This window comes from Rutilus rutilus, assembly GCF_951802725.1.
Source record: "Rutilus rutilus genome assembly, chromosome: 18".
In the NCBI taxonomy this organism is placed as follows: domain Eukaryota; kingdom Metazoa; phylum Chordata; class Actinopteri; order Cypriniformes; family Leuciscidae; genus Rutilus; species Rutilus rutilus.
This window is the reverse complement of record NC_140231.1, coordinates 10,830,235-10,852,978: the sequence shown is the minus strand read 5'-3', so window position 1 is coordinate 10,852,978 and position 22,744 is coordinate 10,830,235. Positions and strand designations below refer to the sequence as shown.

The following is a 22,744-nucleotide window of genomic DNA, read 5'->3' as shown; positions in this document are numbered from 1 at the left end:
GGTTGGTTTAGGGTTAGTTACTTGTAATTATGCATCATACTGTTACAAGTAGTAACGTGTAACGTTAACTACGTCACCTTAAAATAAAGTGTTACCTTTTTAATAAGGTAGGTTCTTAATGACGTTGCATTTTATGAGCCAACTGAACAACAACTGAACAGTCTCATATTAAATTACAACATACTCCAAAAAAAAAAAAAAAAAAAAAAAAAAACGTCAGTAAGTACCTACATACTAGCTTTACTGGGACGTTTTAGAGTAGGTAACTAGGATGTCACGGACTGACTCGTGTACAAGAATCACTAAAATGGTGTTTCGAACCGGTTCTTTGAAACGAACTATCCGAAAGAACCGATTCTCGGAAATTATAGGTGAATACGTTACGACGCTTTGCTTTACGGCAAGTGTCACTGCAAATTATTTTAAAATTATACTTTTTATTATTAATGGAAGGATTGTTTCCTACTAAAATATTCAAATGACAAATAAGGCCCACTAAAATATTTTCCGGCCAACATGTTTGTTGAATGTTGGTCTTAAAAAAAGATTTGACTGTGTCTGTGGTCCCTTCTCGCGTTCCGTATCATTTTTTACAACACACGCTGTCGTTATTCGGCAGCTGGTGTGTTTTCGGCAGCATGAGTACATGTGAGAAGTGAATTCACTGTCTGTCACCATCCTTAGATTTGTTTTCTGATCTTGATGCAGCGATCACTTGCTCTTTATAATGCACCAAAGACATCTGCCAGCCTCTCCAAACTGGTACTGTTCCCGCTGCAGTGACATAAATGGAAAGGGAGTGCTGGGTTTTGGAGCAAAGAATAACATCTATCTGCTAAATGTGACCGCAGCTTCTCCAGCAGTCACAGGTAAGAGCCCGGTGCTTTCATTCAGTGCTTTGCGTTTGCAAAATCACATCGATCTGATCAGCTCAGTCGTTCTTTCTGCAGGTGAACTCAGTGGACACACGGAACGAGTTTCTGGTTTTGCATTTTGCTCTTATGATGGACAAGAACACATTTGTGCCAGCACTTCAGACGATAAGACAGTCAAAATCTGGGATTCTGAGCAGAAAATTCTGCTGAAAGAGCATAATGTCCACCAAGTGAGTGAATATTTTTATTTTATGGAGTTGTGACTGACTCACAAGTTGTTCTAGATTGCAGCTCTCTGTCTGCACTTTTTCACTTTTACCAGATGTAAGTTACCAAAAGTATAACGATTTTTAATTGCCTTGTCTACATTTACACTGTCGCCACATCTAACTCTAACTCAATAAAAACATGTTATTTTTATCAGTATCTAATGTGTAAATATAAATTTAAACAATTATATAATTAGAGAGAGAGAGAGAGAGAGAGTAACTATAATATAATATTTATTTATATTTTTCATTAAACACTTTTTCTTTACAAAAGTTTGAAATTTTAGATTTTTTTTTTTATAGATTTAGATTTTTAATTTTCAGTAATATCAAGAAATTTTACATTTATAACATAACTCCATAACAACCACAATATCAAAACTACTTTTGCTGAAATATTTTCTACCCATTTTAAGACTATCACAAGTTTTTTTGACAACTGTATGTCAGTCAGCTAGAAAGTTTCACACAGGTGACATAAGCAGATCTTTTGGGCTTTATTTTTGTAAAAAATGTAGATTTCTAATTTGCAGCAATACTATAGTAGCCTATATCTATAATGTACTCCATGAAAACCATAAAATCATAACTACTGTTGCTACATATTTAAATAAGCAAAATATGTGTGGTGGAGTGAAATTTCTGTGACCTATATATATATATATATATATATATATATATATATATATATATATATATATATATATGTGTATGTGTGTGTGTGTGTGTGTGTGTGTGTATATATATATATATATATATATGTATATATATGTATACATATACACATATATATATATATATATACACACACACACACACACATATATATATATATACACACACACACACACACACACATATATATGTACGTATGTGTGTGTGTGTATATATATATATATATATATATATATATAATGACTTAAGTGAACATAAACATAACTGTTAAGTGAACATAAACAGTTGAGAAAGAAAACGCATGTGTATCAGTATTGCGTTCATGCATTATCTCTTAAAGTGACAGCAGCCTATATTTATAGGCTATCTGTTAATCAAACAACAAAAGACACAGACAAATCACTCACTGCCCTTGACTGAATAACTATTGTAACTTTAATATGGATTAATCTATGCTTAATTTATACAGTGAAGACTGTGTTATTTTACATTTAATTACTTTATTACATTTCTGTAACTGCAAAAATGGTGAATTTTATCTGGTATCTAACATTTTGGTGTCATAACTACCCGTTTTTGCAAAAACAGTTTCATGGCTGGTAAAAAGTAGTTATGCCGGACATTTTCTTAAGTCACCGGCCATTGGCAGGTGTGGCAAAAAGTTAGTTTTAGGCCCTGCATGCACATGATCAACAAATGTATGTTTGTGTTTGAACAGAGCACCATCACTGCGGTCCACTGGTCTCCAGTGCAGAAACTTCTGCTGGTCACAGGAGATGAGAAGGGCATCGTGGTGTGCTATTGGCTCAGCAGTAATGACACCCAGAGCTTCTTCCCTGAACCTCGAACAATCTTCTGCGTGTCCTGCTCTCCACATGAAGAAAACTACATCGCAGTGGGGTAGAGGCTTGTTATATTATTATTTAATTGTGATCCTAGAGAGACCCTGACTCTTTAGTGATGCTTGCTAATTGTATATGCTTCCTCCTAAAGGTATAAGGATGGAATGATAGTAGTAATAGACATCAGTAAGAAAGGGGAGGTGATTCATCGACTGAGGGGGCATGATGATGAGATTCATGCGTTGGCATGGTGCCCTCGTCCCAGAGAAGAGCCTCTATACGGACGATCAGAAGAAAACGCAGGTAAGCAACTTCAAGATCCGTCTTGCCTCAGTAAGATATTACTATTAAAGGTAGGGTAGGTAATTTCAGAGCGCCTAGCAATAGCAACCAAATGCAATGATTGGACGAACATTTTTTGGTCCTGAGACTTCCACAGAAGATGTGGATATGTAAATATAATACATAAAAAAAGATAATTTAACATAATATAACATCATGTGATGTTAAAAATGTAAATTTTTAACGTCTTTTTATATAAATGAATAAAGGGTTTCTCAAATGGCAGGGGGTTTGTGATTTGATGAAAAGCTGGTTAATTCAATCGAATGTAACATTAAAATAAACAAATGCGGCTGTGCAATTAATCAAAATAAAACATAAGTAGTGATAAAATCACAATGACAAAAACAGACAACAAAATTACTAAAACATCAAAACAGAAAATCAAAAAATAAAAATGTATTCAAAATATTAAAAACTAAAATAATATCTCAATGAAACTAAAATATCACCTCGTTCATTTACATGCGAGCAGCTTATAATGGATAAGGGTATAATTATATTTATAATTATAAAGCTACTAAGTTCACAGGAAATGCTGCGTCTCATAAATTACATTTCTACTTTGTGCTGCGAGTTTAATGTGTATTTGGGAACAAAATGTGCACTAGATTCACATTTTATAATCTCTTCACGAGTTCTCAGCTGGCCAAAATACCATCATATGCAGGCTACGCACAAACAACGAGCGCATTTATCCATTGTTTTGGGTGTTCGGTAAGTTCCGATGCGAAATATGCGTAATAAAATCCGAACAATCAGGTTGTGAACATATACCTATGCCTTTATGTTTGGTATCTTTAGGTTCGCTGTTAACCCTAAAACTGGCAATGTGATCTGGGTGTAACATAGTTTTTGTCGTCTTTTTGGGGGCGTAAGAATGATTTTTTTTCATCAAATCCTTTTATCTTTTATCACAGCCTGGTCTGTCTTGAGCATGCTGGTCACATGATTTGTTTAAAAATTTTTTTTATTAATTAGTCAGCCTGACCTAAATCCAACATGGCTGCCAGTGGTGCAGGACATTCAGATTTTGAGATAAGTAAATATATATTAAACTTACTTTTCTTTTGAAAAAATAATACTAACACTGCTAGCATTAATTATGAACATTGTCTTAAGGTGCTGAAAAAGAAAATTTATAAAAATGTTGTTCATGTTGTTATTTAGCACGTTTTGAAATATATGTTACACCTGAGTCACATTGCCACTCTTGGGTATAAAAAAGGGATTCACTTTTGTAACAATCTTTGTATTCCGGGGGTTTTTTTTTATTTATTTTTTTACAAATTATAAAATTTACAGGTTAAACTGATACTTTGGGGATGCGTGTCTGTCTTGAGTATGCTGGTCACATGGTTTGCTTCAAGTTATCTGTGATCAATTAGTCAGCCTGACCTAAATCCAACATTTTTTTACCATTTTACCAAAAAGTTTTTACCATTTTTATGGTAACACAAGGTGCGATTTCAAAACGGTTTTCACAGGCTGAATCTTGAGTTTGTAATCTTTCCAATGATATATAATATGTCAACATTATATGAGTTGAAGTATAGGATATAATTGTTTTAAACATGCAATGGCAGTTACAGTTATAGATTTGGTCTTTTTTATACCCTAAACAGGCAATGTGATCTGGGAGTCACAACTCATAAAATCCAAAATCCATACATTTTTTATGATTTGATGATATGATTTACTTAAAGGGTTACTTCAGGATTTAGCATTAAGCTTTGTATTAGTAGAAAACCTGTAGTATTTTCGAATTACCGTGCTTTCCACCCTCATATCCCCCTGAGACAAGAGATTTATGTATTTTTTGTCTGGAAAAAATCCTCCAATGACGCAAAAATCGTCATTTTGCGTCATCGGAGGATTTTCTGGTCAGAGGCTAAAGACTACAGCCAGTAGATGGCGTTGTTCCGCATGTTTTCAGCCCGCCCATAGAGGGAGGGATCTCACTCACAGAATGTACACACAGTGTCAGCTGTCTTTCTTTGGAAGCTAAGCTAGTAGGCTCTTGTTCTGTGGAGAAAGCTGAATAGTAGGAGAAAGCTGAGTAAGTAGGGGTAAACAACAACATCCTCCTTTTCCCGGACTTGTCCGACGGGCGAGATCGTTCAAAATGTACGGGATTCAGCTTTTGCGTTCTGCGGTCGCCATTCATTGTTTACATGCACATGCACCTTTTGTTTCAATCTAACTGAATTCATTCCGATTGGTGAATCTGAATGTAGTGTTTACATGAACGCTAAACAAGTGATCGGTTGATGTGCGTTTTACCATTGCTAAGAAAATTCCCGCTCCTCCGTGAGAGATGGGAGACCCGGCGCGTCTCAGTAATCACGCCACCGACCTCGCGCCGTTCTCCCGTGGCCGTCAGCCTCATCCTGCTCGCCACAGTAAACATGATGAATGGCGACTGTAGAACGCAAAAGCTGAATCCCGGACATTTTGGCCCATCTCTAAATCACTGGCAAACTCATCACGTAGGCTAGCCTTGTTGTTTTCAACTATGCACTCTTACCGGTAGGCGTGGCCTCCTAAGGCAGCGAAGCAAGTGCATTCTGGGAGTTGTTGTCTTTCATCCACATAAGACAAAAATGCATTTTCTGGCTTTTCTCGGTCTAGAAAGCTCCAAATTCAAAAATTTCTTCACATTTCTTCTACTTAAATGACCTATTTTAAATACACATTCATCTTCCCAGAGGTGAAGTATCCCTTTAAGTCCAGATGATATAAAAAATGACATGAAATTATTTGTTGCTTATCATTTTCTACTCTTGCCTGTTTAAGGGTTAAAACGCAAATGTGAACAGACCAGGGCTAAATGTTTTTTGTTTCGGTCCGGACCAAACGAACCAAGCAAATCGAACTACAAGTGCGAACACACACAGTTTACATGATTTCCTCAATATTCCCAGTAAAAGCTTGAGAATTTGACACGTTCAAACCGTTTATATGTTTGAAAATGAAGAATTTAAGACATACATACAGTATTTCTGTTGTAACTAGTGTCAGTTGGTTCCTGTAAAGAGTGAACCCAAGTTACTAACACTTTCTCTTCTATTCTATTCTATAAAAAAAACTAAAAAATGAACATGTACTGCATTAGATTAAACTGAGAGGGGTCATAGCACTTGCATATTGTTGTCCTACTGTTAGTTTCTATTGTTCTCATTTGTAAGTCGCTTTGGATAAAAGCGTCTGCTAAATGAGTAAATGTAAATGTAAGTATGAACCATGTGACCTGACATCGGAGAACCATTATTGAAAGATTAACTTAAAATCGCAGAGGGCACTTAAATGAAATATTTGATGTCTGAGGAGTTCGGCTGTCAAAAAAGTTTTGGAAATAGATTGGACAAAAAAAAACAAGTGACACGTCCTTGACTCTTTCCGTAGATGGAGGCAATTTGGCGACAGAAGGAGCAGAAGTGGGGTGTTACCTGGCGTCGGGTAGTCGAGATCAGACTGTGCGGATATGGAGCACAGCCAGAGGCAAAGGTGACAAAGAAAGATTCATAACCCAAAGATTGCACAGACTGGTTTATTGTAGCTTTCAGGTGCAGTGTCATTGAGGTCACCGCGTGTCTCTTTTCAGGTGTAATGACGCTGAAACTTCCCTTCCTGAAGAGACGAGGAGTGGGAGTTGATCCAGCGTTGAAGGAGAGACTTTGGCTGACGGTCCACTGGCCTAAAGGGAGACCTTCACAGATTGTGTCCAGCTGTTTTGGGTATGTTGTGTTTGGTTATTGTGTGTTGGAGGATGTTTTGTAGTAAACGAACACGAGTCGACTCACTGCGGATGTTGTCGTGCAGCGGTGAGATCGTAATGTGGGATCTCGTGAAGTCAGGCAAGCAGAAGTGGAGTCTGTTGGGCAGTTCCCCAGATGGAGAGAATCACAGCCGTATCGTCTTCAACATGAGCTCGTTTCGCTCAGGGGACAGAGAACTTCTGCTCAGCACCTCAATGGACCGAGAGGTGAGATCCTCCTCCATTAGTATGAGCTTGTAAACCATTTTCAGCAAACTCGGCTAACACAAAACAGAATAAATAACCTTTATTTCTCCCTGCAAAAATACCACTTTCTAAAACTGAGGTATGATATTACCATGGAATTTAAATGTGATAATCTTTCAATATCATGGTATATGAGTATCATCAGTGTATTGTGATCCCACCACAATACTTTTTGTAAGTAACATTCTCAAAAAAATGTTGTGAGAAGTAAATGTATAATGCATAATTATTTGGGTTGCACTTTATTTTACAGTACGTTCACATATGTGTACTTGCTGTGTACTTACCTAAGAAAGAACTGGTTAATATAAGGTACCTACAGGGGTTATCATTCAGAGGTTAGTGAGAAGTTTAGGGTTATGTTCAGGGTTAGTATCTAGTTATTGTAATTACTATAATAAGTACATAGTATGTACATGGGGAACAGGACTATAAAATAAATATTATTATTTGTCTATTTGTTAAACAAATTGCTATTACAATAATAAGGTGGAGTAAGTTGTGAGTGAATCTAGGGTATTTTCACCCCAAATTCAGAAATAAATACTAAACTAGAATGTACATTTCCTGAAGAAAATGTGAAGTGGTGCTTGCAGTGGCAAAATTCGGCACGGTTGCTAGGGTGTTTCTAGTGGGTTGCTAAGGTGTTCTGGGTGCTTGCTAGGTGGTTACTAGGGTGTTCTGGGTGGATGCTATGGTGTTTTGGGTGGTCGCTATCCTGTTGCTAGGTGGTTGGTTGGGTATTTTGGATGGTTGCTAGGGCGTTGCTAGGTGGTTGCTATGGTGTTGCTAGGGTGTTCTGGGTGGTTGCTAGGTGGTTGCTAGGGTGTTCTGGGGGTTGCTATGGTGTTGCTAGATGGTTGCTAGGGTATGTCGGGTGGTTGCTATGGTATTTTGGATGGTTGCTAGGGTGTTGCTAGGCGGTTGCTAGGGTGTTCTGGGTGGTTGCTAGGCGGTTGCTAGGGTATTTTGGGTGGTTGCTATGGTGTTGCTAGGCGGTTGCTAGGGTGTTCTGGGTGATAAGAAAACGTATTCGTTGTACAATTGAGACACATTTAGCTTAAAATAAAGTAAAGAAACAAAAAAGTTTATATACATATTTCTGTCATGCAACACTTCAGAGCAACTGATTGGTTCCCCTAAAGCCAGCTGCATGGCCAATCAGTCTAACGTAAAATATTTATTTCCAACACGAGCTGGCTCAACTCCATGAGAATTTTGCTAGCCCCTCTACTTCCCCAGCACCACCTGCCTAGTTCTGCCAAGAGGTTCTCCCTACTTTCCTTGCAGCAGCTTGTATCCTATTCCTTATATTTATGTGCATGTTTCGGCAGTAGCCTTCACTCATGCCAGCAGCAGCGTCGCAGATCTAGTCTGCCAAGACAAAGCCAGTGTACATTCCATTCTTATTAATGCTAAAAATGATGTTTAATTCTATTCTGAGATTTGTGATGATTTATATATATTTATTCTGTATGGATGTCTCATTTCAGATTAAGTGTTGGGACCTGGCGTCTCTGGAGTGCTGTTGGACTCTGCCCACTCTGGGTGGGTTTGTGTACTGCCTCAGCTTCTCTCCGGTGGGCACCGGCTGTCTGGCTCTAGGGGTCGGAGACAGCATGATTCGGGTCTGGAACACCATGTCTATTCAGAACCAATATGACATCAAGACATTCTGGCAAGGGATCAAATCTAAAGTCACAGCTGTGAGTCAGATGGGTTTAATTCACAGTTATATTTCCCACAGTGCCATTCAGTTGGTTTAATATCAAGCCCACTTTTTTTGCTCACTTCTCTTACAGTTGGCATGGCATCCACTTAAAGAGGGCTCTCTGGCGTTTGGTACCGATGATGGTAAAGTGGGCATATATGAAGTTTACTCTAACAAGTAAGAGCAACAGTCATGCTTCATGATTTTTGAACTGTATTTATTTATGCGTTTGAAATATGAAACCTTGCGATTCCTAAGGTTCGTTTTGATGCAAGATTCAATCATAGAAAAAAAAACTTTTAGAGTTATGGCAGCGTAATTCAATTAAACTTTAAAATACATTTAAAAAAATGGAATATTACATATTTCACTTCATTATTTGTTTTCACGCACAGACCTCCTCAAATCTCAAGCACTTACCACCGCAGAACCATCTACTCTCTTTCATGGGGCCCTCCTGTGCCGCCCATGTCTTTCGGTAAGTCGATTCATTAAACACACCCGCATGACCCAGTAAACATTGAACTTGAAGTGGCGCCAAGAACAATCCATCAGCAATAAGTGATGCCCAGCTCCTCTTTAACGCGCTCTGTAATTGAGCGAGGGTGAACAAAATGCTTGCTTTCCCTCCGTGGAGTTTGTTGGGTAATCAAGGAATGAAAACATAATTTCACCCTGCTGCTGACAAATGACACGTTCATCACCGTATCCATCTCCGATGCTCGAGGGGCTGGAGATAATTGCTTTTGTTTGTTGAAGGGATGAGCAATAGTAATGGTGATGTTCCCGCTAATAATTGTGTACGTGTGTGGCTCAGGGGGATCAGGAGACAAGCCGTCCTACAGCTTATACAGCTGTGCCGGAGAGGGGGTCATCTTCCAGCACGACCCCTGGAAACTCTCAGGGGAGGCCAGTAACATTGACAAACTCATCCGAGACACTAACAGCATCAAAGTAAGATGAGAAATCGCCCGTTCATATTTGTCTTTATTAAATTTGGTCATATTGAAAAAGTCATTCTGTTCTTCAGCACAAGATCCCTCCACACACAGACCTGAGCTGGAAGCCGGATGGCAGCGTTTTGGCCATTGGAAATGAAGATGGGTAATAACGTTAATCAAGCCATTGTTAATCATTTTCTCTTTGAGGTTACCTTAATTGGTAACCCTTTACATTAAGTTTTAATTTGTTAACATTAGTAATGAATTAATATTAATTGTATTAATAATTTATTAATCACTATACTATTTGTTCTTTATGTATTTTTGTTTTATTCATAATACATTGATGTTAATTTCTAAAACATGAAATCTTTCAAATATAGTACTATATACTACCATTTAAAAATATGGGGTCATATTTATTTTTGAAAGAAATTAATACTATTAAGCAGGAATGTGTTAAGTTGGTCAGTAAATTAGTGACAGTAAATACATTTATACAAAAGATTTAGATTTCAAATAAATGTTCTTTTGAGCTTTCAATTCATCAAAGAATCCTGAAAGGAATGATCACCTTTCACAAAAATACTAAGTATCACAACTGATATTTAAAATTTATAATAATAAAAAATGTTTCTTGAGCAGCAAATTAGCATGTTAGAATGATTTCTGAAGAATACTGTGACACTGAAGACTGGAGTAATGATGCTGAAAATGTAGCTATATTAAAATTGAAAAGTTCAGGGTTCCCACGGGTCCTTGAAATCCTTGAAAGTTTGTGAATCTGAAAAAATGTTTTCAAGGCCCTGGAAAGTTTTTGAAAATAAACATACATAGAGACAGGTCCTTGAAAGTGCTTGAATTTATTTTGTGCAAGAAGTTTTCTGGAAAAAATTCCATATTCAGTGTTGTTTCGCCAACACTTCATGGCCTATGCATACTAGCTTGCTTGATTTACACTAGTTAAGCGCATTTACGCGTTACTTACTTTAAGTTTTTCCTGCATGAGGTAGCCTACTTTGTGTTGTATGTTGCCATGACGTTCACGCGCTCATGAAACTATGATGGTACCTCAACGTTTGTTGTTGAACACAACAAATGTGTCCCCACATTAAGTCCTTGAATTTGAGGGTATTGGACCTGGAAAGTCCTTGAATTTGAAGTTAACCAAGGTGTGGGAACCCTGAAAGTTATTTTAAATTGTGATCATATTTTGCAATGTTACGGTTTTACTGTATTTTTATTTATTCAATTTGCAGAAGCTTTTATTCAAAGCGATTTGCAAATGAGGAATACATCAAGCGATTCATTGTGAAAAGGCAAACAAACACAAGTGCTCAAAAAAGGATGTTTCAGAGTTTTGCTTAGAGTTGCATGATCTAGAATAGGGAGTGAAATCCTAGAATTGTTTTAAATAATTTTTTTGTTTAAATTTTATATTTCTTTATGAAACTTAAAAAAATCGTACCAACCCCAAACTTTTGAATGGTAGTGTCTACAAATTGTATTTACTTTTAAGCTAGAATAATCAATGCGGTAATGGTATTGTTTATTTCATGGTATTATTATATCATTAACTAATGTTAACAAATTGAACCTACTTATAAAGTGTTGTTTTGGCTCATTTTCAAATGAGGAGACAGAGAAAATTATACATTCAGTTGGAAATGATGTAGGACGGGGCTTGAGTGTTTCCATCTGGATGTAATTGGGTCATGAGGCTGAGATATTTCTTGTTAAGATTATTTTTCTCATTCTACATGGATTTAGTTACAAAATCAGAAAATATCAGAGGTGGAGAAATGTAAGATTAAAAATGACACATAAATTGTGCACAATAAGACCAGAATCTATTTTGATTTAATTTCGTCTTTAAATATGAAATATATCATATGCAACACTATTTTAGAGTAGTATGCATCAAATAATCGGAGGTTATATTAAGTGTCTCACTCCATAAGGGTTTTTGTTGTAGGTCTATAGAGGTGTTGAAGGCTCCCATGCTGAAGATCTTGTGCACAGTGCAGCAGCATCATAAGATCATAAATGCACTGCGCTGGCACCATGAACACTCTTCTCAGAAGGAGCTTCAGTATCTGCTGGCGTCCGGCTCCAGTAATGCCACAGTCTACGTCCATGACCTCAGGAGCGCCATTGGTAAGAATCGGCTCTTCATCATTGTTGGATTTTTCTTGTTAGCTATTCTATGCATACAAAATAAAAAAATGTACATGTGCACAGTATACATAATATGTACTACTGGCAGTGTTGGGCAAAGTTACTTTTAAAAGTAATGCGTTACTATATTACCCTACTCCCTAAAAAGTGACTAGTTGCATTACTTAGTTACTTTTTATGGAAGGAAATGTTACTTTTGTGTAATGTTTACTAACCTGGTCTGGGCTTGCTTGTTTGTATTTTAATTAAATTGAGAACTAGTTAAAAAAAAAAATTTGGGGGCAAATGTAAAGATCCTTTCACACCAAAAGTGAAATGAAAAAGCCTCAGGCTGAAGGGATTTCAAACCTGTACAGTAGAGGGAGTTCAACACTCTTAAAAAAAAAAAAAAAAAAAAAAAAAAAAAAAATTTAATCTAGTCGTTTTTGCTTATCAGTATGGTTGAATTATATCATCGAGATTGGTTAAAGGGTTACTTCAGGATTTAGCATTAAGCTTTGTATTAGTAGAAAACCTGTAGTATTTTCGAATTACCGTGCTTTCCACCCTCATATCCCCCTGAGACAAGAGATTTATGTATTTTTTGTCTGGAAAAAATCCTCCGATGACGCAAAAATCGTCATTTTGCGTCATCGGAGGATTTTCTGGACAGAGGCTATAAAGACTACAGCCAGGAGATGGCGTTGTTCCGCATGTTTTTAGCCCGCCCATACAGGGTGGGATCTCACTCAGTCAGAATGTACACAGTGTCAGCCGTCTTTCTTTGGAAGCTAAGCTAGCAGGCTCTTGTTCTGTGGAGAAAGCTGAATTGTAGGAGAAAGCTGAGTAAGTAACCATCCTCCTTTTCCCGGACTTGTCCGGCGGGCGAGATCGTTCAAAATGTCCGGGATTCAGCTTTTGCTTTCTGCGGTCGCCATTCATTGTTTACATGCACATCTTTCAATCTAACTGAATTCATTCCGATTGGTGAATTTGAATGTAGTGTTTACATGAACGCTAAACAAGTGATCGGTTGATGTGCGTTTTACCATTGCTAAGAAAAATTCCCGCTCCTCCGTGAGAGATGCGAGACCCGGCGCGTCTCAGTAATGACGCCACCGGCCTCGCGCCATTCTCCCGCGGCCGTCAGCCTCGTCCTGCTCGCCACAGTAAACATGATGAATGAATGGCGACTGTAGAACGCAAAAGCCGAATCCCGGACATTTTGGACGATCTGTAAATCCCTCGCAAACTCATCACGTAGGCTAGCTTTGTTGTTTTCAACTGCAGTGCGCACTCTTACCGGTAGGCGTGGCCTCCTAAGGCAGCGAAGCAAGTGCATTCTGGGAGTTGTTGTCTTTCATCCACATAAGCCAAAAATACATTTTCTGGCTTTTCTCAGTCTAGAAAGCTCCAAATTCAAAAATTTCTTCACATTTCTGCTACTTAAATGACCTATTTTAAATACACATTCATCTTCCCAGAGGTGAAGTATCCCTTTAAAGGTCCCATTCCATGGATTATTTTTATTATTTTATAATGTTTCCAGGGGTGCCCTTATAATGTTAGTATGTTTTTTAGATCAAAAATTGTTATAATTTAGAAATAAAAGGCATATTTCCTAGCCTGATTTCATTCCCTGGTTTGAACACTGTTTGAAGGGGCGTGTCTGCTGTGAGACTTCAGTGTAAACGCCCTCTGCTGTGATTGGCTGACATGCTTGCATATGAAATATCTGGCATTACATGTGGAACTATCTGGAAAACTTTTACTATTACAGCTATTATACGTTTTTACTATTACAGCTATCTGGATTAACGAATCATGAGAAGTTTTTTAAGTATTTAGATCTATTACCATCACATAAAAGGTTGCAGTGATGAGCACTGAGCAGATGACAGTCTGTTGATCGCGTGAAAGATCTTATCATTGCAACGCAGTTTCTGCACTATCACTAATGATTTCACCAATGCAAACATGAGGCATATAAATACAGTAAGAGCTTCGTTGTGCAGTGTAACAGCGTCATTGATTTCATAACGAGTTTTGGCAAGTGTCCAGATAAACTCGCGCTGTGTGATTGATAGCTTGGGCGATTGGAAAGGGATTGTTCTTTGATCGCTTTCTGTATATTAATCACAGTTTAAGTAAGATTATTTTCATCCTACTAAGAGAAACGAACGATGTGAAGAGTGATCGCTACTTCCATATTAAATCACTACTTACCGCTTGCTGGAATATAGTTGAAATAGTCCCCTTCGTCAGTATGAAACGCTGAGAGAAGTCTGCTTGATATTATTCCAGGTTAGAAAAACAGTCCGTGGTGAAATGGACAGAGCAAACTAACAACTTCGAATTAAACTTTTGCGGTATCCGATTATAGATAAACATCAACCACGTCTGTTGACATTTCGCCATCAATACGCCTGTGTTCCTGTGGGCGGAGGTTACGGTTCTAGTGACATCATTAAAGCAGGATGTAGAGGGGTGTAGTCCAATCCAGCCGTTTTTTGTAGTCAACTTCTGTTAAATAAAATATCTCGCTTGGCATTGAACTTTGAGCTTTATAATTTTACAGATATTATTTATACTCTAACAACAACATTACACACTAACTAAAGTTTGAAACATGGGATCACATAGAACGGGACCTTTAAAAAACGTGAGATTGACATTACATTAACATTTATTCATTTAGCAGACATTTATTCAAAGCGACTTACAAATAGAAGTTATAGTTATAGCTATATAGTTATAGCTATATAGTTATAGCAATAGAAGCAGTCAAACCAACCCGTATCGGGTAGCAATGTGCAAGTGCTCTGACCAGTCCTAGTTAGTACAGCACAGCACACATAGCAAGGTTTTTTTATGTTATTTTTTATAATAGATATAGAATAGTAAGTGTTAGTATTAGGGCTGTCAAACGATTAATCGCGATTAATCGCATCCAAAATAAAAGTTTGTTTTTACATAATTTTGTGTGTACGGTGTATAATTATTTTCTATATATAAATACACACACATGCATGTATATATTTAAGAAATATTTGCATGTATATACTGTGTATATATATTTATATTATATATAAATATTTTATATATAAATAACACATTTTCTTAAATATATATATATATGCATGTGTGTGTGTATTTATATATAGAAAATAATTATACTCCGTACACAGACATAAATTATGTAAACACAAACTTTTATTTTTGGATGCGATTAATCGCGATTAATCGTTTGACAGCCCTAGTTAGTATTACTGGGTCAAGTGTTGACGAAAAAGATGCGTCTTCAGCATTTTCTTGAAAATGGCTCGGGTTGAGTTAGGGAGGTCATTCTACCAGCAGAGAATAGTCCAAGTAAAGGTCTGTGAAAAGGATTTCGTGCCTCTTTGGGATGGTACCACTAGGCACCGTTCACTTGCAGAACGCAAGGTTTAGGGGTGCAGAGCCAGTGGCTGGTCTGTAGGCAAACATCAGTACCTTGAATGATTTGGGTGGCTGCTCTCTTTGGCTTGTTAAATACCACTCTAGCTGCAGCATTCTCGATCAGTTGCAGAGGTTTGACAGTTGATGCTGGATGGCCTGCCAAGAGAGCATTACAATACAAGAGCTTGGACAGAGAGTTGTGTAGCATGCTCCGATAGGAAGGGCCTGATCTTCCTAATGTTGTATAAGGCAAATATGCAGGACTGGGCAGTTCTAGCAATGTGGTCTGTGAAGTATAACTGATCATCAATCACAACTCCAAGGTTCCTGGCTGACCTTTATGGAGTTATGGATGACGAGCCTAGCTGAATGGAGAAGTTGTGGTGTAGTGTTGGGTTGGCCGAGACCACAAGCAACTCTGTCTTTGTAAGGTTGAGTTGAAGGTGGTTGTCCTTCATCCAGCCAGAAATGTCTGTCAGGCAGGCTGAGATGCGAGCAGCTAGTGTTGGGTCCTCTGGCTGTAATGACAAGTAGAGTTGTGTGTCATCAGCATAGCAGTGATAGGAAAAACTTTTCTGAATGACAGATCCTTGCGATGACATGTAGATGGAGAAGTGAAGTGGTCCAAGCACTGAGCCCTGAGGCACTGAGCCCTAGATGTTTCAACTTAGACACCTCTCCACAAGCAGCAGACAGATCCAGCAAGATGAGTACTGAGGATTTGAAAGCTGCTCTTGTCAATCTCAGAGCTTCAATAACCGAGAGCAGGGCAGTCCCATTTGAGTGTTCGCTTATGAAACCAGACTGGTTGTTGTCCAGGAGGTTGTTCTGTGTAAGACAGGTTACTTTTTGAATACATAAAGATTGAACACATAAAGTATATTTGTGTAATAACCTATTTAATCATTGCAGGTTTGTATAATATTAAGGGCCCGAGCACTGATGGTGTGAGGACCCTATTGGAATTGCTCTGTTTATTATTATTATTATTATTATTTGAATTTACATTTCACTGTTTTTGCTTTCAGGAATACAGAATATGTTCTTGTGCAAGTGAGATGAGTAAATGCATACTCGCATTTAGTGTAGAACTACAATAACTATCACGTTCACTAGGGCTGGGAGAAAAAATCGATTCACCTAGCTATCTAATTTTTTTTATATTTTTTTTACGATTTTAAAATCGATTTTTTTATTCCAGAATCGATATTAATTCAAATTCAATTGCTTTATTTTTGTCCTTGCTTGTAGATGAGGTTGACAGAAGTTAGCCACTTTCGTTCCAACAGAGGATGAATTGTGTCGTTATCTATGAGTGTTGAGTGACGTAATATCCCAAGTGGACGCATGGAAGAGACTGAAAGCACTGAAAAGCCCTCGTGCTACTCATATGCTGAGAGAGAGATAAGACAATAGAGCTGCACGATTCATCTTTTAAAGACTGTGATCTTGATTCAAACACCCACGCGATCTTTCAATTCTGTCTATTAAACTTTGACAGAATCATATCGCAACATTCAAAAGCTGTGTTGGCGCTGCCGCTGACCTGGAGAGAGTTGTCATGAAACAGCTTCACAAACAGTCTTTTAAACCCACTTTATATTTCTAATTTGTTTGAGATAAAATTATATTACATATTAATATATGGTATTTAAAAAATAATTTGATTTACAATTGTCATGTTTGTGAGTTTTATTTGTCTTGTAGCCTAGGAAAGCTGCTGACCATGAAATCAAACTCATGATTTTATGACATTAATTACTGCTTTATTTATTCATATACAGAAGTAACATATTACTTGTGTATTTTAATTTTCTTTTTGTCAGCCTTCAGAACGGCCTTCATTTGACAAGCTGGAGAGATTTTCAAGATCCATTTGAATTGAAACTTTATTATACATTATATATAAACTACTTTTTATTAACAAGTGTCATGGGTTTTTTTGTACTTCATTATTTAGGCTATTCAGATCAATACTTGCAATATTCAGAAACAGATAGAGGTTTGTATTATTTTTCTGTTTAATTTATTGGCCTATTAGACTGTAGATTGAAAAGAAGGCTTGGTAATAGGCCTATCATTTAAAAAATGGGAGAAACAACGACCTATTCTGAAATTAAACACTGTAATAAATTGTGTTACTATCAGTGATATTGGTAACCATTTTAAAGAACTAAACCTTTTTCCGCAAAAAAAAATCCTTGAATGGAAACCTAGTGTTGCTTTCAATTAGAATTACAACTTAAATTTCTACTGTAAAGTAGCTCTCCGGTGTGTTCATGTTTGACCTTGACGGACCGAACAGATGAAATGAACCAGAGAGAAGATTTTCTCATCAAAGAAGGCAGCGCCTTAGAGCCACACCCACCTATTACGTAATCGCCACTGACCAATGGTAGTTCGAAGGAAAGTTCTTTGTTTTTGGAAAGTTCGCTTTGGCAAGCTTCAGAAACAACTCCAAATGAACTTTGTTTTGGCCTGATTTTGCTCGAAGTGACGTCACACTAGTTCGTTCTTCGATTTTGCTTGAAGTATATCAGGGCTTTGAATTTGCTTGTTTTTCTTATTAAGGTTTTTCACTTACAGAAACCCCATCAGAGAATCCAGTGCTGGTGACTGAACCATTCAGAACTCTCTCTGGTCACACTAACAAAATCACCGGCCTAGCCTGGAGTCCCCATCACGATGGGCGTCTGGTGACGGCATGTTATGACGGAACCTCTCAGGCAAGTTACACTTTTATTTATTATTTTAAAAAAAATTCAGAAGGTTTAAAAACATTTTATGTTGCAGTAATATAATCGAATTCAAGGTTATTTTATCTGGAATTTTTATGAAAATATGGTTTATATTAAAGGGGTCATGATATTGTTTTGTATTTTGTATGTGTTCCTTGAGGTTCACTTATATAAAAATATTAATTTTAACTTTTATTCTGAACCTCTGTCTGAAATGATCAGTTTTTAAGGGGCGGCTCCTTTAAGGCTTGTCAGTAAACGGCCACTGTTATGATTGGCTAACATCATTGCATAGGAAACCGTATCAACGCCCACTCGCTATTGCACATAAGTGTTTTGAAAACATTATCGGTATAAAAATGTCATTTATAGACAAAGAATTCTAAAATCATTTACTTTGCTAACTCTCCATTACACTGTGCTTCGTTTACAAAACAAAATGCTCCGAACAAACATATCCGCAATCCTTCAACGCAATCCGGGACGCCATTAAAATAAAACATCCACTTGTTTCCGATGCTGGGAGCCTTCTGAAGTCTGTACAGAGCCACAAACAAGCCATTTAAATTCAAAGCAAACGCTATTTCACTCTTCTATTTGTCCTGTTGTCGGCAGACTCAAGCGTGTGGAGTATGTCAGAAATTGAATGCGAATCTGTATTGTGTACTATATCCAGTGTAAACTGCGTCAATGATTATAATGTGTTCACATCCGGTATTAATTAAGTGCTTTGTTTATAATTAAGAGGATGTTTAAAGCTATGAAACAAAAACCTCTTATATGTCAAAAGGTTTCTTATGTAATGACCCCTTTAAATAGTCATGCGTTTTGGATAATCCATCGTCTAGAAAAAATACAAATTAAATTTTATTAGTGTGTAAAAACTCATTGTTCACAGGTGTGGGATGTGCTGAAAGAGCAGCCGGTGTGTAACTACAGGGGTCACTCAGGCCGATTGATGTGCGTCCAGTGGTCCGCTGTTCACCCAGATCTGATCTGGACCGGTGGAGATGACTTCACCCTCCAGGAATGGGCCATATCCAAGCAGGAACACGTCACACCTCCCAAGAGTATGTATATTGTTATATTCAACTAGTGATGCACCGAAACTTCAGCAAACAAACATATTCTACGGAAACAAATGTTTGGTTTGTTCCGAAACCAGCCAAAGTCATTGACTGAAACGTTGGTTTAATTAACACTACTTTACATGGATAAGCTACAACAGGTAAACATGTCAGCTGTGTCTGAGTTGACCATATCGATTTCTCGTTTTAATCTTTATTTTGATAAACCAACATCTTTTAGTCTATGCTGTTTTCAGTTGATGCAAGAACAAAGCTTCACTAAACTTTATTTATAGCGTGCATACCATCCAATAATTATGGAAGCTTGTTTCTGCCACAGAATAAAACATTTTAAAAGATAATTGCGACTTTTTATCTCACAATTGTGAGTTTACATCTCGCAGTTCTGACTTTATAACACGCAATTGCGATTTTATATTAGGGATGGGCATTTCAAGCAAAAATAATATTCGAAGATCGCTGGGTATTATTCGATTATTATTCGAAAATTGCACCCCTCCCCTACATGCACGCACGTATGTATAGGCCACACACCAGAGCATGTGAGTGGAGCGAAGCTGAGTGGTGTGATGCCTAAATATAACTTAAAAAACTTAAACAAGTTTCATATTTATGTTTAAATAATATAATGTTATTTTTTAATTTCATCTATGTCGATTATTTGAAAAGTGAAAAGCATGAGTAAGATAGGATCATAAGATGCGCAGTATATCGGGAGGCATATGTAGTGGGTCATACATGATTTTGACCACTTCGTTAAGTTCTGTTTTGTCGAAAGCCTTTTTTTAAAGTGAATTTCGTTTTGTATAAATTGTATCTTAATTTTAATCAATGTTTCATCAACCAATTGCCTGGATTTAATTTAACTTGCATTGCTCGTGAACTGGAGCTTGTCTCATAAGTGAACCGAAACTCAGCGTATACTTTCCTCACAGACCTGATAAATATATCTATAGAAAGCTTGAAATGTGTACTTTTAAACAAAAAAGTCAAAACGAAAAGAAATGGGCTGCTCTATGCTAGGGCTGTACTCAACCAAAGAAAATCTTGGTCGACTGAAGTCCTGAAATTTTCGACTAAAAATCGACTAAAATCGACTAAAAATGACGTTAGAAAAAAAAACGTTAAATTAATTAGATGTGCACTGTGCGCAGTACTTGGTAGCCTTGTTGTCCGCCTAAATGAATTATAAATAAACATACAACTAGTAGGCTATTTGCAGTATATTAAATCGTTTTTGACCTAATTATTTTGCACTGAAATGAGTCTGACACTTGAGTCTGTCAGCTCTGACAGCGCTGCATCACGTGCACCTGCGCAATATCATAGCTTATGATTTCCGAAAATAGTACTATGTTGTCAACTAGTGATATCATCACAAGAACTGTTGAGGAATATGCAACATAATTTAGACAATTATTTTTGTCATATGTTATAATAATAAGTTATTATTAGTCAGACAGACACTATCATTTCACCGTGCATGTCCTCGCACCGAGCGAGGCTGAGCTTAACGTTAGCTTCGCAGCTGAGACACGAATAGACTATTAACTTAAAGCTTTTACTCTTAATAAACACAAAAGGCACATCCACTTTAATAAAAAAAGAATATTTATTAAACAAACCAGATCAAGAGCAGAAACGAAATAAAGTGCATAACTGAAAAATAAAGCATCCTAGGCTCAAAACTAACACAACCAACAGCACAGCGCAATTGCGTATTAGGCTCCAAATAAAAATTAAAAAGTTAGGTTATCACACTAAAACATTGAAATATGCAAATTCTGATATGTTCATAGCTTACTCAAAACAGACAGGGCAAGTTAACGCAGACAAGTGAGCTTACCACTTTTAAAACAGGCTTTACAGTAGATGATATGTCATGTTTGTCGTCAAGCTGTGGAAAACTGTTGCTTGCAAACTTTGCATTCGACCTTTTTCCTGTTATCAATTTTAACAAAATGCTGCCACACTGTCGATTTCTTTGTTGTTGACATGTGAGGACTGACTATTAAACGCTCTCACAATTAAATAAATAATATTCAGCATCAAACCTTCTACGCTCGACGCTCTCTCTTGGGTTGGACTAATCCAAAAAAGGTGAAAACAAAGGGGGGTAGACTGTTACAGTGAAACAAGGGTATTCTGAAAACACCCCCATTAGCAGAACTGCTTTCCACCTGATGAAATGAGCGCGCCTCGATCAGCGCGGCAAAACTGATGAAATAAACGCGGCAGAAAATCGACCAATCAGAATTTTGGTCGAACCAGAACGTATCGACCAACTAATCGACTAATCGACTAGGACAGTACAGCCCTACTCTCTGCTTATGTAGGCTAATCTGTATGAAGTGTGCATTTCTCTCTATAGGTGCGTTCACTGTGAAGATCGCGAGTCAGCATCGTCAACTTTATCTTTGCAGCCGACACTCACACAGAAAACATTAGTTTATTAATAAACAATTAAAATGCCTCATGCACAATCATTACTTTTGCCGGTTCTTTGTGGCAAGCTTTATGCGTGCGCTTGAGTGCGGAATAGGTAATATATTACGAAAACCCTCATTATGGTTTAGTATTCTCTCCCATATATATTTCAGTAATTAAATTAATATAAATATGCGATTAGACTATTGCATTTTCACATATTTTCGAACCAGCATGTCACAAAGGACTTTCTGGGTTGAGCGATCAGCGATGGCGCTGATCAGAATGAACGAGCGGAGCGGAATCTTCATAAAGACGCTCTCCGCTCTGGAGGAAATATTACCACTCCGCTCACATGCTCTGGTGTGAGAAAGTGTGTAGGCATATCTTATTCTGTCGTCTGAGAGTTGATTGACAGCTTTTAGATGCGTTATTGACAGCGTCACCCTCTGGTTACATGAACGCGTCACCACCGCATCAGCACCGAAAACATGGGGATTTTTTTAAAAGACAATAATCGCACAACCTATTCGATATTCTATAATAAAATCAACTAATCGAATATTCGAAAATCGTGACTCATCCCTATTTTGTATCACGCAATTCTGAGATAAAAAGTCGCAATTACCTTTTTTCTTTTTTATTCTGTGGCGGAAACAAGCTTCACTAAATATTTGCAGTAAGCTTTGTTACTTTTGAAGTCTGAGCTTTCAAATTCTGTCCGGTTTAATCACAAAATTCAAACAATAAATGTCATTTTGTCACTCTTCGCTGTATAGCCTAAGTTCAAGCGGCATGTGAACCAATCATTTCTTCCACTTTACTACTAGACCATGACATGAACATAAATAAACATCAAAATACGCATACTTTGATGTTTTCATCAACAGGTAAAAAACGTGTTGAGATAGAGAAAAAGAGAGGACCTCAGAAAAAGCCCAAGAAGAAAAAGAAGGCACCAGGAAAAGGAGGGATGAAGGCGGAAGAAAGTGAATTAGCTTTAGGTGAAGAAATGAAAGGGACAGCAGGCAGCGGAGCAGAAGAGGGCCAGTCTGACAATGACGAAGAGGAAGAGAAGGAGAACACAGACGCTCCTTCCGTCACGGGTAACGGCCCGTCTTTCTCTCTTTCATCTCTCGCTGTCTCTTCCGCTTCCTCTCGCTTTTGTGATTCCAGCGCCGTCTTTGAAATGTCACTCCGGCTGTCTGGGTGTTGTG

At 37.5% G+C, this 22,744-nt stretch overlaps 1 protein-coding gene across 1 annotated transcript in view; it reads left to right on the top strand.

Annotated features, from left to right (window-relative positions):
* The first annotated feature begins 614 nt into the window (after positions 1 to 614).
* Positions 615 to 22,744, top strand: part of gemin5 (gem (nuclear organelle) associated protein 5) — a 33,803-nt gene continuing 11,673 nt past the window's right edge. Inside the window, exons 1-16 of the mRNA XM_084387434.1 lie at positions 615 to 869; positions 951 to 1,105; positions 2,538 to 2,719; positions 2,813 to 2,964; positions 6,409 to 6,510; positions 6,608 to 6,740; positions 6,826 to 6,988; positions 8,521 to 8,733; positions 8,830 to 8,915; positions 9,134 to 9,216; positions 9,556 to 9,692; positions 9,769 to 9,842; positions 11,655 to 11,836; positions 17,861 to 18,000; positions 18,911 to 19,082; positions 22,418 to 22,633. Of these exons, the coding sequence (XP_084243560.1) occupies positions 728 to 869; positions 951 to 1,105; positions 2,538 to 2,719; positions 2,813 to 2,964; positions 6,409 to 6,510; positions 6,608 to 6,740; positions 6,826 to 6,988; positions 8,521 to 8,733; positions 8,830 to 8,915; positions 9,134 to 9,216; positions 9,556 to 9,692; positions 9,769 to 9,842; positions 11,655 to 11,836; positions 17,861 to 18,000; positions 18,911 to 19,082; positions 22,418 to 22,633 (2,332 nt within the window). The 5' untranslated portion in view covers positions 615 to 727. The remainder of the gene's footprint in view (positions 870 to 950; positions 1,106 to 2,537; positions 2,720 to 2,812; positions 2,965 to 6,408; positions 6,511 to 6,607; positions 6,741 to 6,825; positions 6,989 to 8,520; positions 8,734 to 8,829; positions 8,916 to 9,133; positions 9,217 to 9,555; positions 9,693 to 9,768; positions 9,843 to 11,654; positions 11,837 to 17,860; positions 18,001 to 18,910; positions 19,083 to 22,417; positions 22,634 to 22,744) is intronic.